The sequence below is a fragment of the Nicotiana sylvestris genome, chromosome 10 (assembly GCF_000393655.2).
Source record: "Nicotiana sylvestris chromosome 10, ASM39365v2, whole genome shotgun sequence".
Lineage (NCBI taxonomy): Eukaryota > Viridiplantae > Streptophyta > Magnoliopsida > Solanales > Solanaceae > Nicotiana > Nicotiana sylvestris.
In genome coordinates, this window is record NC_091066.1 from 86,815,785 (window position 1) to 86,832,267 (window position 16,483).

Here is a 16,483-nt window from a genome sequence, read left to right on the forward strand (position 1 = left end):
CTTATAAAATTCTTAGTGAGAAGCTTTAGGTGGACATGTTGGAGGCCCGGAACGCACATGAAGAGATGACTGAGCAGGTATTCCACATTCTTCATGATAGTGAGGATGAATTGGAGATAACAACTAACAAACCTATTTTGCAGGCTCGATAGAGGCTCGAACAGATCAAAGGTTTTTAGGGGAAATAGACGAAGTGTGAGCTGAGGCCGAGCGGTTTAAGGGGTGTATGTACATCCTAGCTGCACAAAAGGAGACCGTTTTGGCAGAGCTAGATTCTGCCAAGTCGCAACCTCATCAAGCAAAGGACAAAGCCTCGGTCGAAGTGAAGAAAGTTGAGGAACTCAAAACCAACCTAGCCAAGTTGGCCGAGGAACTCGATGTTGCCAAATCCAAAGTGGATGGGGCAAATAATAAGGCCCAGGTTATCGTGGATCAATACAAAGCTGATGTTAAAGCCACCCTTGAGCAGGCTAAGGTCATGGTTAATCATTCAAAGTGGCAGGCTCGAAGGGAGGTTCTCGAATACATCCTAGTTCGTAGTGTCGACATATCCGCTGAGCTTGAGATCGCCAAGGCTGAGGAAGCAACGACTCGTAAGTTAGCGTTCCCTGATGAGGATTCCGAGGACGCGAGCAGATCTGGTGGAGAAGATTCTGAGGGCGAAGGAACTGCCTCCGAAGAAAGCTAGGCCCTTAGGATTAGTAGTATTTCTTTTTAGGTTGTTCCTAGCCTTTGTATAAAGTTTTAGATTGGACCAATGGTGCTTGTAAGAAAATTTTTGGTATAAAAATTCCCCTTTCTGAATTTCCTTTGTTTCATTTTGACTTATTTTATTTCAATTTCTACCTCGTACGAATTTTGTTTTGATCATGTCTCGGAAATTTTTGCAAGTGTGAGGCTTGGGCAGTTTGATCTAAATCGGACTAGTATAGTCTCTATAATCGAGTGAGTAGTTGCTAGAACTAGGAGTAGAAAAAACCCTTAGGTTTCGGTTGAACGAGGGTGAATTCTCGAACCCAAAAATATAGTGGACCTTAGGCTTTTTCAATTGGGTCGATATGGCCTTAAAAGAGTGGCTTCTTTCCCTTTCGACTTAAGAAGTTTAATCATATAAGAAATTATTATGCCTTAGCACGAGCTAGCCTTGTACCCATCTGGATTCTCAAGGTTTAGAGTTAATCAAAAACTTTGTTATGTCTTAGCATAAGTTTGTTCGAGAGTCCGAACAATTTAGTACCCCTTAAGATTTTTGAGGGTTGATGTTATCTAAACCCTTTGTAAATTTGCCAAGGGTAGCCCCTTTTAACCGGTTTTATAAGAATATTTGAAGGCCTGTTTGACTATGGAATTAGGACGTCTCTGAACCGTGTTAGTTTGGCTGTAGCCTTAAACTTGAGATTTTCCCTTTGGGCTTGTTTCTCAATAGTACTTCGAACTTGTTCGAAGTAACAGTCCCCGAGTAGGATGGTCGTGGCTTGTAAAATCGAGAGTTGCCTTTATAAGGTCTTAGGATTTCGGACAGCAGTCCCCAAGTACGGAGTTAATTTCTTGAGCTTTAGTTATGATTGGCTCTTGAGCCATGTCACGACCCGAATTTCCCACCCTCGGAAGTCATGATGGCGCCTACTAGAGAAAGCTAGGTAAGCCAAACATTCCAAATATTTTACCTTTTACATTTTTAATCCTTTAATAGTTGTGAATTAACATTATATAAACAACGAAAATTATAAAGCATAAGAATGTAATAATTTAATAATAATACCGATACCAATCTATAAACAAAAGCTACCCAAAACTGGTGTCACAATCTCACAGATTGTCTAGGAATACTACAAATAGGGGATCAAAAGATAAATACAAAACTGTTTCTAAAATACATAAAAGAAACAGTATGGAAAGATAGAAGGAGACGCAAGGCTTGCGGACGCCTGCAGGACTGCCTCGGGTCACCTGATGGACTGAAAGCAGCAACCTTACTGTGGTCCGAAAGTTGTACCACCGGGATCTGCACACAGTGCAGAGTGTAGTATCAACACAACCGACTTCATGTGATGGTAAGTTCCTAGCCTAACATCGGCGAAGTAGTGACGAGGCTAGGACAAGACTACCAAATAAACCTGTGTAGTTAAATCATATACTACAGAAAATAAAGGCAGAAATTTACAGTTAAGGATAGGAGGGGGGAAACATGTTGCGGGGAAACATCAAGTAACAACAGAAAACCAATAGATAAATGTAAAGAACACCATAACTCAATCATCAGCAAGAATCAGGAAACCAAAGACAAGTGCACGACATCACCCTTCGTGCTTTTACTCTCGTCCTCACTATAAGAATCAATATAATCGGCACGATATCACCCTTCGTGCTTTTATCTCACATAATCATGGCACGGAATTATCCTTCGTGCATTATCACTCATATCATGGCACGACATTATACATTGTGCGGCATGGCATTACCCTTCGTGCTTTTACCTCACAATATCGGCACGGCATCACCCTTCGTGCTTTACACTCTTCCTCACCCAAGAAACAATCACAAAGCAATTTGGGCAATGGAATCAATAATATCACAACAAAATCCCGGCAAGGGAACAATAGCATAACCACAATATCCCGGTAAGGGAAACAATATCATAAGTAATAACATCCCGGCAAGGGAGATAATATCATAAACCTCTTCTCTTTTCCACATTTACTTCACAACTCAATTCTTAACTTGAGTCAATGCTCTACAATGTTCAATTACCAATAATACTTCCACAAGCCTTTTTCAACAATAGAAATTATCATATAAAGCATGAACAATACGAAACGGAGTCACATTAATCATAGTGTAAGACTCACGGGCATGCTTGACACCGACGTATAGATACTCGTTACCATGCCTATACGTTGTACTCAACTATTAACACATAGCAAATAAGACTCAACTCCTAATCCCTCAAGCTAAGGTTAGACCAAACACTTACTTCAACGCCACGAACACAATTCAAGCCTCAACTACCGCTTTACCTCTTGTTTCCACCACCAATTTGCTTGTATCTAGCCACAATTTACTTAATGATTTCAATAAATGCTAAATAAATAAATTCTAATGCATGAAAATAGGTTTTCTAAAGATTTCACCAAAAAGTCAAAAATCGACCCCAGGCCCACATGGTCAAAATCCGAGGTTCGAACCAAAATCCGATTACCCATTCACCTACGAACTCAAATATATAATTTGTTTTGAAACCAGACCTCAAATCGAGGTCCAAATTAGGGGTGGGCATCGGTCGGTTCGGTTATGAATATTATCAGTTTAGCATATCGGTTATCAGTTTACAAATTTGATAAACCGATACGATATCGGTTATCGGTTAATTGGTTATCGATTATTATCGGTTCGATTATCGGTATACCCGATAAGATAACTCAATCTAAAGTTAAGCAAAAAAGAGAAGACAATTCATTGGAGTTAAGCAAAAAAAGAGAAGAATTCACATATAGTATACTACCCATTTCTGCATTATGTCCCATAGCCACAACTGGAGTAGTACTAATTCTTCAACAATAGTTGTCCAAATACATTAATAATAATACAAAGTAGTATGCAATTATACCTTAAAATTAACAAGTCCAAACATATAACACTAACAGTCCAAGATAAACTGGATATTGTTTGTCAAATGCCTAGCCTGAAAAAAGAAACCATAGAGCAAAACCTTGATCTGTGCATGGGCAATACTAATACAGAAATGAAAAACACCTGGAAGACAAGAAAATGTTGTCTTGTTGTCAAAGCTCTGCATATTGTACATAAGAATAATGTTCAAAAATATACCCGAAACTGACGAAGATTGTCGATTGAGAATTGATAAGTGTGAAGAGAATTTGGTAGTAGGTATAGGTTGTACAATTTGAGCTCACAAAATTAAGAAACAAAAATAAAAAAAAATAAAGAATTATTAACAATTAAAAATACCAATATGAAGATGAATTTTGTTAAAGAAATTAAATGCCTAATGTATAAGACTAAAGATTTATGCTATGAGTAACTAGTAAGGTCTATGAATAATGAAGATGAAGCAACAGAAGAGTGTGGCTGAGAAAGAGTAGGAGAGAATGAACTGAAGCCCTAGCATATGTATATACTTAAGGGTAAAGTCATTATTTTATTAATTCTTATTGGGTTATCGGTTAACCCAATTAACAAAATTGGCAAACCGAGGCCGAATCAATAACCCAATAGTGAAATTTTTTTAAACCGTTACCGAACCGTTAACCCAATAACCTGATACCAATAACCCAATAAATAATTAACGGTTCGGGTTATCGGTTTTACCCGATATATGCCCAGCCCTAGTCCAAATCCCCAAAATTTGAAAATCCTAAGTTCTACCCAAAACACCCAATTTTCCCCATGAAAACCCTTGATTTTGAATTGAAATCATGTGAAAAGACGTTATAGATTAAAGAAAATGAGTTAGAAATGACTTACAATCGATTTGGAGAAGAACTTTTCTGTAGAAAATCGCCCAAGAGAGCTTAGGGTTTGAGAGAGTTTGAAAAATGAAGAATAATGTGTCTAAGTCCCAATTAACTGGTCGCAGATGCCGCAATTGTAAAGCTCGCAAATGTGAACAAGGCCTCACATTTTCAAACCTGCGCATTTTCTGCTAACCTCGCAATTGCGACCAAATAGTCGAAATTGCGATACTGTCCCTCCCCTGATGACTTCACATTTGCGAAGGGTGGTTCGTAATTGCGAACACTGGCAGGCAAGGATTTCTTCACAAATGCAATCAAGCCATTGCAATTGTCAAGCCTGTTGGGCTCGCAATTGCGAAGCCTGACCTCGCAATTGCGAGATCAGAGCCTGCAACATAGCTGAACCTGCAACATCCATTTCTCTAAGTCCAAATTCACTCCGTGGCCTATCCAAAACTCATCCGAGCCCTCGGGGCTCCAAACCAAACATGCACGCAAGTCCAAAAATATTATATGGGCTTGCTCATGCGATCAAATCATCAAAATAACATCAAAAACTATGAATTAAACCTTAAATTCATGAAATCACTCAAGAACATCAAAATTTGCATTTTCTCAAATTAAGGTTCGATTCATACCAAACGAACTCCGATTTTTATCAAACTTCATAGATTGAACTTAATTATTATTTCAAACTTTTACCGGGCTCCAAAACCAAGATACGGTCCCGATAACATCAAGAATTTACACCAATTCACTTCTAAAAACCTTTATATATTCCAGAAAATAATTTTCTTTAAAAATTTATTTTTCAGGTTTGGGACCTCGGAATTCGATTTCGGGCATATGCTCAAGTCCCAAATTTTAATACAGACTCTACGAGACCATCGGATTACGATTCCGGGTCTGTTTACCAAGAATGTTGACCAAAGTCAATTTTATTCAATTTTTAAAAGTCAATTTCCATACTTTACCTAGTTTTTCACATAAAAGCTTTCTGGCAACGTGCTTGGACTGCGCACACAAATTGAGGTAAGACAAAAAGAGGTTTTTAAGACCTCGAAACATAGAATTTACTTTCAAAATGAGTGATGACCTTTTGGGTCATCACAAGCCAGTTTCCGTAAAAAATATCGTAAGTACGAAATTGTAAAGTAGAAATTCCACTAAGGGAAAAAGTACTTCTTTCAATAGATCATTCAAGCGTACATGTTTTTTCATTAGGGCTCGGGCAATCTACATGGGTACGATTCATTTAACTGTTTGACCCTTTACAAAATTTTCCTATCAAAACACCGTTGACACGAAACATCTTCTTTGAAAACATAACATCTGAGGGTGATGCCCCCCCAGTATTCAAGGTTGATTGTAAAGAAGCCTCAGAAACTATTGAATTGTCTCCATGTAGCACATATAATTGTTGCCTCATTAAAAACCTCGCCAAAAAAATCCATTTGGGATAAAAACCGATCTAAGGGAAAAAAGAGTGCAACGTGTGCTTTAAAACCTAAGGTCCTCGTGTTGAAGAGCTTTTCGACGTCTTTGATCGAACACCTACAATAAGTTAGCACCAGATACAAATGAAAAGGGAGAAAGTCATACCTTAGCAATAATATCATTTGAGTAGTGATATGTTCCAATTGTTTGGCAATTGTTCGCCCTCCATTGTGCCAAGTTTATAAGATCCTTTTCCTATGACACCGAGGACCTGGTATGGTCCTTCCCAATTTGGGTCGAGCTTCCCTTTATTCGGGTCTCGAGTATTGAGGGTGACTTTTCTCAGGACTAAGTCCCCCATTTTGAAGTGTTGAAAATTGGCCCTTCAATTATAATATCTTTTGATTCGCTATTTCTGGGCAACCATTCGAATGAAGGTGGCTTCCCATTTTTCGTCTAACAATTCGAGGCTTGTGTTCATAGCCCCGTGGTTTGATTCTTCCATTGTGTATCAAAATCTAACACTTGGTTCCCCGACTTTGATCGGGATTAGATCATCGGTGCCATATACTAAGGAGAACAGTGTAGCCCTCGTACTGGATTTTGTCGTTGTTTGATATGCCTAGAGGACTTCGGGCAAAATTTCTCTCCATTTCCCCTTAGCGTCGTTCAACTTTTTCTTTAGGTTTTGAATGATGGTCTTGTTTGTCGATCCGGCCTATCCGTTTCCACTAGGATAATATGGCATAGATAATATCCTTTTTATTTTGTGATCCTCGAGGAACTTTGTTTCTTTGCTGCCAATAGATTATTTTTCATTGTCGCACACTATCTCGGCGGGTATCCCGAATCGGCATACGAATGTGATCCCAGATGAAGTTTATAACTTCTTTCTCTTTGACTTTCTCAAAAGCCTGTGCCTCAATCCATTTAGAGAATTAGTCAGTCATAAATAAAATGAACTTAGCTTTACCTAGGGCCGATAGCAGAGGGCCAACAATATCCATCCCCCATTTCATGAATGGCCATGGGGATAGGACTGAATGAAGTTGTTCTCCGGGCTGATGGATCATTGGTGCATACCTTTGGCATTTATCACATGTTTGAACAAACTCCTTAGTACCTTTTTCCATACTATCCCAATAGTATCCTGATCTGATGATCTTGTGAACTAGTGATTCGGCACTGGAGTGGTTCCCACAAATGCCCTCGTGAATTTCTCGTAGGACGTCGTCGATGTCTCCCGGACCCAAGCATATTGCCAATGGCCCATCGAACACACTCCTATACAATGTTCCGTCTTTGGCAAATATAAATCGTGCAGCTTTTATTTGCAAAGATCTCGATTCCTTAGAGTCCGATGGAAGCTTCCCATCCTTCAAATAATCGATATATTTGTCCCTACAATCCGATGTTAGGCTTGTGGAGTTTATTTTGGCGTGGCCCTCTTCGACCACCGACTTTGAAAGCTGTACGACTGTCCCCGAGCTAATTTCATCATCTTCGACTGATGACCCTAAGTATGCAAGGGCGTCAGCCTCACCATTCTGTTCTCGAGGTACATGTTGTAGGGACCATTCTTTGAACCGATGTAAGGTTACCTGCAATTTATCCAAGTACCTTTGCATTCGATCTTCTCGGACTTCGAAGGTTTTGTTGACTTGGTTAACCACGAGCTGGAAATCACACTTGGCCTCGATGACCTCAGCTCCCAAAATTTTAGCCAGCTCGAGACCTACAATCATGGCCTCATATTCGACCTCATTGTTAGTCAACTTAGGGGTTTTGATAGATTGCCTAATCGTATTGCCTGTAGGTGACTTCAAAATGATGCCTAATCCGGACCCTTTCACATTCAAAGCCCCGTATGTGAAAAGGGTCCAAACCCCCAATGATGTATTTGATTTTAATAGGAGTTCCTTCTTGACTTTGGGTACGAGGGTTGGCGTGAAATTGGCCACGAAGCCTGCTAAAATTTGAGACTTGATGGTCGTTCGGGGATGATATTCGATATCGTACCCACTGAGTTCGACAACCCATTTGGCCAATTGGCCTGATAGTCCGGGCTTATGCAAAATATTTCGAAGTGAGTCAAGTGGTTAATACACATATGGGGTGACATTAAAAATATGGTTTTAGCTTTCTAGAGGCGCTTATTAGTGCAAGTGCCAATTTCTCTAAGTGTGGATATCTAGTTTCTGCTTCTCCTAGAGTTCGATTTACACAATAAACAGGGAATTGCGTACTTTGCTCTTCTCGAACCAGGACATCACTTACCATGATCTCCGACACTGCCAAGTACAAGTAGAGTTTTTCATCTGCCTTTGAAGTATGAAGCAATGGTGGGCTCGAGAGGCATCGCTTCAATTCTTCTAACACCTGTTGGCATTCCGAGGTCCAGGCAAAATCGTTCTTCTTTTTTAGTAGAGAGAAGAATCTATTTACACTGATCCGATGATCTTGATATAAATCGGCCTAAAGCGGCTATTCGCCATGTCAGCCTTTGTACGGCTTTAACGATGTCCACGATGGTGATGTCTTCAATAGCCTTGATTTTATGGGCATTAATCTCGATTCTCCAATTTGATACCATGAAGCCAAGGAAGACTCTGAAAGCACATTTTTCGAGGTTGAGATTCATGTTTTATTTTCTCAGTATCTCGAATGTTTCATGCAATGTCAAATGGTCCTCTGCGTGCAGGGACTTAACTATAATGTCATCAATATATACTTCCATTGTCTTACCTATCTGTTCTTCGAACATTTTATTTACCAGGCGTCGGCAGGTAGCTCCTCCATTTTTAGCCCAAAGGGCATTACATTATAACAATATGTTCCATACTTGGTGATAAATGAAGTCTTTTCTTGGTCTTCCTAGTTCATTTGAATTTGATTATACCCGAAATAGGCATCGAGAAAACTAAGGATTTCATGGCCGGTCGTGGCGTCGATCATGTGATCGATGTTAGGCAGTGGAAAAGATTCTTTGGAACATGCCTTGTTTAAATCCTTATAATCTGCACACATCCTAAGTTTGTTCCATTTTTTAGGGACTACGACTATATTGGCTAACTATTTGGGATATTTCACTTCCCGAATGGACCCTATTTTGAGAAGTTTAGTAACCTCGTCCTTTATGAATGCATGTTTTACCTTGGACTGTTGTCTTCTCTTTTGCTTTACCGGTCTGAACTTCGGGTCTAAACTCAGACGATGAGTGGTGATCTCCGGTGAGATCACGCTCATGTCAAGGTGGGACCAAGCAAAACAATCTATATTTTTAATAAGGAATTTAATGAGTTTTTCCCTAAGCTCGGGAGTTAACCTCGTGCCCAGGTATACCTTTCGATCGGGCAGGTGCTCAATCAGTATGACTTTTTCTAGCTCTTTGACCATTGATTTTAGGACATCGGAATCATCGGGGGTTATGTAGGTTTGAGGTATTATACAATTATCGTCCTCGATGATTTCTTGTTGTTCCGATCTGGTCGAAGCCGACGACTGTGGTTGCCATTTGACCTTCTATTTTTCCTTTGATTCTATTCCCTTTGTTGATGTTAGAGTTGACACAAGAATCACCTCATCGATTACAAACATCTCTTTGGCTGTTGGTTGCTCGCCGTACACCGTTTTGACTCCTTCTGGTGTTGGAAATTTCAAGAGTTGATGAAGCGTTGAAGGTACTGCCCTCATATTATGGATCCAAGGTCTTCCGAATAGTGCATTATACCTCATATCTTCTTTGATCACGTGGAACTTCTTTTCTTGGATAATTCTGGCCATGTTTACCGGCAACATGATTTCCTCTTTGGTGGTTTCACTCGCCATGTTGAAACCGTTGAGCACTCGAGCTGCAGGCATGATCTGATCCTGAAGGCCGAGTTTCTCCACGACCCTTGATCGAATAATATTCGCCTAGCTGGCTGGATTAACCAACACACATTTAACTTGAATTTTATTCATAAGGATAGAAATTACCATTGTATCATTGTGAGGCCGTTCGATCCCTTCTGCGTCCTCGTCGTTGAAGGATAAGGTATCTTTTGGTAAGTAATCTCGGGTACGTTTCTCCCTTGTGATTATGACTTTGGTGCGTTGAAATGTCGGACCCTTAGGGATATCGACCCCATCGGCGATCATATGAATCACGTGTTGCGGTTCCTCCTGTTCGTTCTTTCTGTTCGCATCCCCCTCTCTGAAGTGATTTTTGCTTGGTCACTCAAGAACTCTCGAAGATGACCCTCATTAAACAAGCGAGCTACCTCCTCCCTTAACTGTCTATAGTCTTCGGTTCTGTGACCATGTGTTCCATGGTACTTGCACATTTGATTTGGATTCCTTTGAGCTGGATCAGTTTGTAGGGGTTAGGGCCACCTAGTATCTTTGATTCATCTAATGGCTGACACAATACCTTAAGGTTCGACACTGAAGTTGTACTCTGATAGCCGTGGTGCCTCTTTAGGCTTAACGTGTTTATCGAAGCCACTCTTACTCATAAGCCCTTGAGAATTTTGATCTTGATCATTCCTTCGATCGTTTTGAACGAGATTACGTCCCGGTTCGTTGTTTCTTCGATCTGCACTATATGGTTAGTATCGATCTCTGTTCGATCGGGGTTCTCTATTAATGTCTCTTTGAACCCTGCCTTTGGACCTATTTGGGTAAATGGAACTGGATGGAGCTCCCAACTAATCATCCTCAACTCTGATCTTTGATGGGTATCGATTATTCACATCGGCTCGGGTTATTGCTGGATATTCAATCATATTTTGCTTTAGCTGACGTGATGTTGTAAGCACGTGATTTTTTCCATATATGAGAATTACTCCCAAAAAATTCAAAAATAAAATATTTTCCTTGGTGTGCAATTTTTGTGATATTTTGTGTAACTATTTGTATGTTTGTATGTGCATGTTTATTTTTTAAATTATTAAAAATACAAAAATATGTCTTTCGCATGTAGGATTTAATTATACAATTGTTAGTAACTAAGTTTGTTTTACAAAAAAATAAAAATTACAAAAATAGGCATCGTTTGCATTTTAGCCTTTAATGTCCAAATATACAATTTTATGCTTAATTATTACTTAATTGTGCGTTAATTGTTATTGGGAGTTAATTTGCGCTTTTATAACTTAATTTAGTTCTTAAATAATAGTTTAAGTATTTTTATAATTTAGTTTTAGAAAAAATAAAAGAAGAAAAGAGAGCAGAAATACAAAAGATCGGAATTGGGCCTTTTCTTCAAATTCAAGCTACAAGCCCAAAAAATGGCCCAACCTTCCCTATGACCCAGTCCATTTCAAACTAGGTCGACCCAGTCCATAACCCAACACCCTTATTATCTTGCATTTCAAAAATAAAACAAAAAGAAAAAGAAAAACAAAATCAAAAAAACCTAACCTAAACACTAAACTACCCGCCCCCCTATCTTTCTTCTTCTTCTTTTCTTCATCTTCCCAAAAGCTCCAAGCTCCATCAATGGCTTCCTTCCTTCCCCTCACGCCACACACACTCACTCACAACACACACACACGCACGTCACCCTCACGACCCCGGCTCGACTAAACGACCCCAGCCCTATCCGCCATTGATGAAGCTCGTCGAGCTCAAGCTTGAGCTCTACGTCCATGTCGCTGCTGCTTCTGTTTCAACCAAACGACCCGCTACGTCCAGCTCGAACACCCAAACCACCACCAAACGACCATCGTTGTCATGCCCGTTGTTCCGTGTCGTTGCTGGGTCGCCGCTGCTGGGTCGCCGCTGCCATGTCGCTGCTACCTGCTCCTCCATTGTTCGCTCGTCACCACAACTGCTATTGCTTCTGTTTCACGATGCTGCATCGTCCGCTGCTGCCCGTCGAAGCAGTGGGTTCGAAGCCACCCCGTCGTCACCTTCTGCTTCATCTTTTCCGTCCAAACGCCACAACCAAACGACCAAGTTGCTCACTTTTCACGCTACTGCCTCACCAACGTTGTTGTTTCTTCGTCTTCTTCGTTTCTTTGTCGTTGTTTTAAATCGGTTAGTTGGTTTAAGTTTCAATTTTGTCCATATTTTTGTTTGATGTTTTTCGGATCCAAAATCGATAAATATTTGATTCTTGTGTTGTTTGTTCATCGTTGAAATAGTTTTCTAATTTGTTCATATGTTTTGTTGATTAAATTTTCAGATTCAAATGGAACTTTGATTAATTCATTTTTCAGTTTGTTTCATGTTTGTTTTATCGTTCTTGTTTATTGTTTAGTTAAAAGGTTGTTAGTTTAATGTTGGTTAAATACAAATTGAAGTTTAATTAATTTGTTTCATGTGTTCTATGTATTTTTTCCAGAAATTGTTAATATTGTTAAGTTCAAGTTTAAATTCATAATTGTTAAGTTTTTGTTTTGTTATTTGCCTAAAATAACTTAGTTGTAATAGGGAAGTATGTTGGTTTTAATCATTTGAATCCGTCGTTTTTATTTTTAGATTTAATTCATGTTCATATTATGTTTGGTTGATCTTGAATCCGAAATTTGTATAGTTTGATTTCTTGTTTATCATTTATGATTATTTCTTGAATTTGTTTCATAATCTTGTTTAAGTTTAATATAGGAATTGTTGTTGTAATGTTGTTAGAGTTGATTTTAAGTTCAATATTATTGAATTTAGAAATCTGAATATACTTGTTTGTTGTTGTTGTTGTTGAATCTGAAAATAGGTTTGTTTGTTGCTAAAATATTGTTCAATCAAATTTTAGTTGTTCTTTGTTGTTCAATTTGTGTTCATGTGATTTGTTGTTGAAATGTTGAAGAAATCATGTTCATGTGATTTGTTGTTGAAATGTTGAAGAAATCATGTTCATGAGATTTGTTGTTTGAATTTATGTAGAAATTGGTCATATTAACTATATTTTGGTTGAGTTTGATTAATTGATTTGTTATAGCTGATGGGGTAGTTTGGTAATTTGCAGTACGTTAAGGGGTAGTTTGGTAATTTGCAATAAGGTCGGAGGGGTAGTTTAGGAATTGTACATTTTGTAAATTTTTATATGAAGCATGGGGGACAAAATAAAATGGGGTGGGTTATGATATAGTTATTTAATATAAAGGGGGGACAAGACAAATTTTAGTGTGGGGGAATCTTGTATTTGTTTATGTTAGGCATGGGAGACAAAATATAATGGGGTGGTGTGATATATTTATTTAATGTAATGGGGATGAGTGGGAAGATAATGAGTTTGGTAGAGAAAATGGGTTGATTTTAATTGATTAAAAGATTTATGGGATGAGATTATATATAGGAAGTCTTGAACACAAGACAAAGACAGACAGAAAACACACACAGATAGAGGAACGAATCTGAAGATACGAGAGAGAACATAACAGAAAAAAAACGAGAATAGGAAAGAGAGAGAAAAGGGTTGAACATTTAGGAGAAAGAAAAATTCCGAAAAATATTTAAGCTTTCAAATAAAAAAAACTACAAAAAAAATCTTCTGCTTTCTTTATTGTTTGAAATCAGTATTAATTGTTGTTGTTTGATTCAAAGCTTGAAACTTTTTTGGGATTACTGCTCTACTGGTTTGCAAACTTTTTTCCTGGGTTGTTACTGTTGCTGGGCTGTTGTTGTTGTGCTGTACTGTTATTACTGCTGCTGATTCTCGTCTTCATTTTCTTTTGCTTCCAATATCAGGTACATATCTGTAAACTCATGTCATGAAAAGCTTCAACATGGCAAGTAAATGAAGTTTGGAATTATAAGGATGTCTTCTACTCATTTAAATTTTATTAGTTTAAGTTTCAGTTTTGTTTTAGTTGGTTAATATAGTATTATACTTGACATGATAAATTGTTAACTAATTAACCTTCTGGAGTAGTAAATTCCACGATAATCTTATATGTTTTGAGGACTAGTGATGACATTTACTGTTTGAATTGTTGAGATAGGGAACATGGCAGAAAGTTGGCCATTAATTACATTTTGTGATACTGTTGGTTAAGCGTAGGATAGTATGGAAATACCAAGAAACTACATTACTGGCATATCTCGTCCAATATTTGATTTTGTTCAAAGCTAGATGATTGTTAGTTGTATTTTGATCATATATGGTGCAATAATGGTTATGTGTATAATCAATAGTTGAAAGGTGAATTGATATAATCTGTTACGATTACAATGTTGGAATATTGCGAACAGTTCATGATGTATGTTTGCGTTATATGTGATGTCGTCTTATTAAATCAATTGGTAGATTAGTTCTCTTTCTTAATAACAAATGGCCATAGTTATTTTGTGAGTGCGATCAACTCAATTCTAAAAAAAAATAAAGTATAAAAATAATGTCAATAATTTTACAAAATATAGAGTTAGTGTTTGCAAATATTCGCATAGGCCGAGAATAAGAATTGGTTTGATTATATTTATCCTAAAATTCAATCATCGTGAGCAAATTAACCAAATAATCATACATTTGGATTAAAAACAAGTGGTGTAGAAGAAGATTGGATTTATAAATTGCAACATTTTAAGAATGTGTAAATAGCATTTGCTACAAATAGAATAATGCAAATTCTTCGAAAAAATATTAGTTTGTTTATCCGTTTAAATCTTTCCGAATTTTGCGTGTAATTCACTTTTTATACTAATACCATATTAACTAATAAAATGGTAAGTGTAGCCGCACGTTATTTATTCTTTATCATTAATTTCTTAAATTTGAATAATCTTTGAGAGACATAACCCATACGTGTAAAATATAACTCGCGGTCAACGCCTAATAAATTTTGAATTCTTTTTTCAAGAAATTTGGTGGCATCCCAATCGGTGATTCTCCATGACTCTCACATTTAAAAATAGATGGATGCAATAAACATTTGTAGAGAATTTATATTACCATCAAGAATATTTGCATAATTAGGGATGCGTTCGCGCGACTTGATTATACTTCTAAAGGCAATTCGGATTATGCGTTCGCGCAACTTCGAGCAAATTTTTAATAAAAGGGGTTCCTCGGAGGATGTTAAAATAATTTCATATAACCCGAGATGTGCAGTTCACTATTTAATAATACAAGGGTGATGATATTCTTAATTTTATTTCGAACATATTTTTTTATAACAAAAATATAAAAATATTATCAATCTTATTGTGTACACGTATGCATGACACGATTCTCTACGTTTATAAAAAATATATAATACGAATATACGTGCGCGTGATTCGTTTCAAAGAAGGGTCTATAATCATAAACAATCTAAGGCGGTAACGAAATCAGGCAACAATAAAAAATATATTTAGTAAATCGAGATAATTAAGCCAAGTATAAAAATGGTTAAGCGACCGTGCTAGAACCACGGAATTCGGGAATGCCTAACACCTTCTCCCGGGTTAACAGAATTCCTTATCCGGATTTCTGGTTCGCAGAATGACAAACAGAGTCATATTCTCCTCGATTCGGGATTAAAACCGGTGACTTGGGACGCCATAAAATTCCCAGGTGGCGACTCTGAAACAAATAAACAAATCCCGTTTCGACTGTCCTTTAATTGGAGATAAATCCCTGCACCCTCGCGGGGGCGGAAAAAGGAGGTGTGACAGCTCTGGCGACTCTGCTGGGGATAAGAGTTCCAGAACCACTGGTTCAGGGTTCAAGAATTCGAGCTTAAAATAACTGTTATAGTTGGCTTTATTTTTTATCTGATTTTTACATGATATATGCCTAATGTGCTAAATGATGCTTTTACCGCTTTAATATTATCTGAATTGTGTATATAAAACTGCTACGAAACCCTTCTTCTTTCTGAGTCTTCCGAATTTATGGTGTACACGTGCGCGTGGCCCACCTTTCTGTTAGAAGTCATACCAAATAAAACGAAGTTGGGACAAGTAACTAGGCCGGGTAGACTTTCGTGCTCCCGGTACGTTGCCCCCACTTCGGCTCAAGCTGTCCACTTGGGTAAGCCAGGGCTAGAACAATATGCCTCAGGTTTTTCACTTAGAATAACTCAGCTTCATGCCGGATCCCTAGTAGGAACGTTTGTTTGCATCACGTGCATTTGACTTTGGAGGCTCAACACAGGGGTTGGGTCTGTCTAGGACAGGTGTACCAAAAATGAAAATGACCATCCTGATGCATCTTACTTGCTCCTACTTGCGCATTTATTTGATTCGGACTTGTGTGTTGACTGACTTTTGAATATCAATAACAATATTTTGAAATGGAAAAAAAAAATAAGCGGTTAGGGAATTGATTGTTTATTTTGAAGAAAAAAAACCCCAATGCCCGAATACCGTCAAAACTCTTGCAAAAAAATTTGAGAAAATGAAAAAAAAATGTCTTATTAGTTTGTTTTACTAAAAGCAAAGGAAAAATAATAAATAAAAAAAGTCGTTGTTTTGTCTTATTTTTTTTTAAAAAAATATAAAAAAGGAAAATAGTTTGTCTTCCCCTGAAAATGACAATGAAAAAGAGTCTTACTTTTAAAATAGTTTTTTTATTCGTTTCTGAAAATGCCAAAATGAAAATGAAAAGAGTCGTGCTTTGAGAGTGGTTTTGTTATTTGTTGCTGAAAAAGAAAAAACAAATCCTGTTT

The 16,483-nt window shown here is 37.7% G+C and overlaps 1 protein-coding gene across 1 annotated transcript; it reads left to right on the forward strand.

Annotated features, from left to right (window-relative positions):
* Positions 1-226: 226 nt before the first annotated feature.
* Positions 227-688, forward strand: LOC138879638 (uncharacterized). Its single transcript, XM_070159257.1, has one exon. It carries the CDS (start codon positions 227-229, stop codon positions 686-688), a length of 462 nt encoding a protein of 153 aa, XP_070015358.1.
* The last annotated feature ends 15,795 nt before the right edge of the window (positions 689-16,483 follow it).

What these genes read in the sequence shown, in the direction of transcription:
- LOC138879638 (XM_070159257.1), top strand. Translation starts at nt 227, where the DNA reads ATGTACATCCTAGCTGCACAAAAGGAGACCGTTTTGGCAGAGCTAGAT.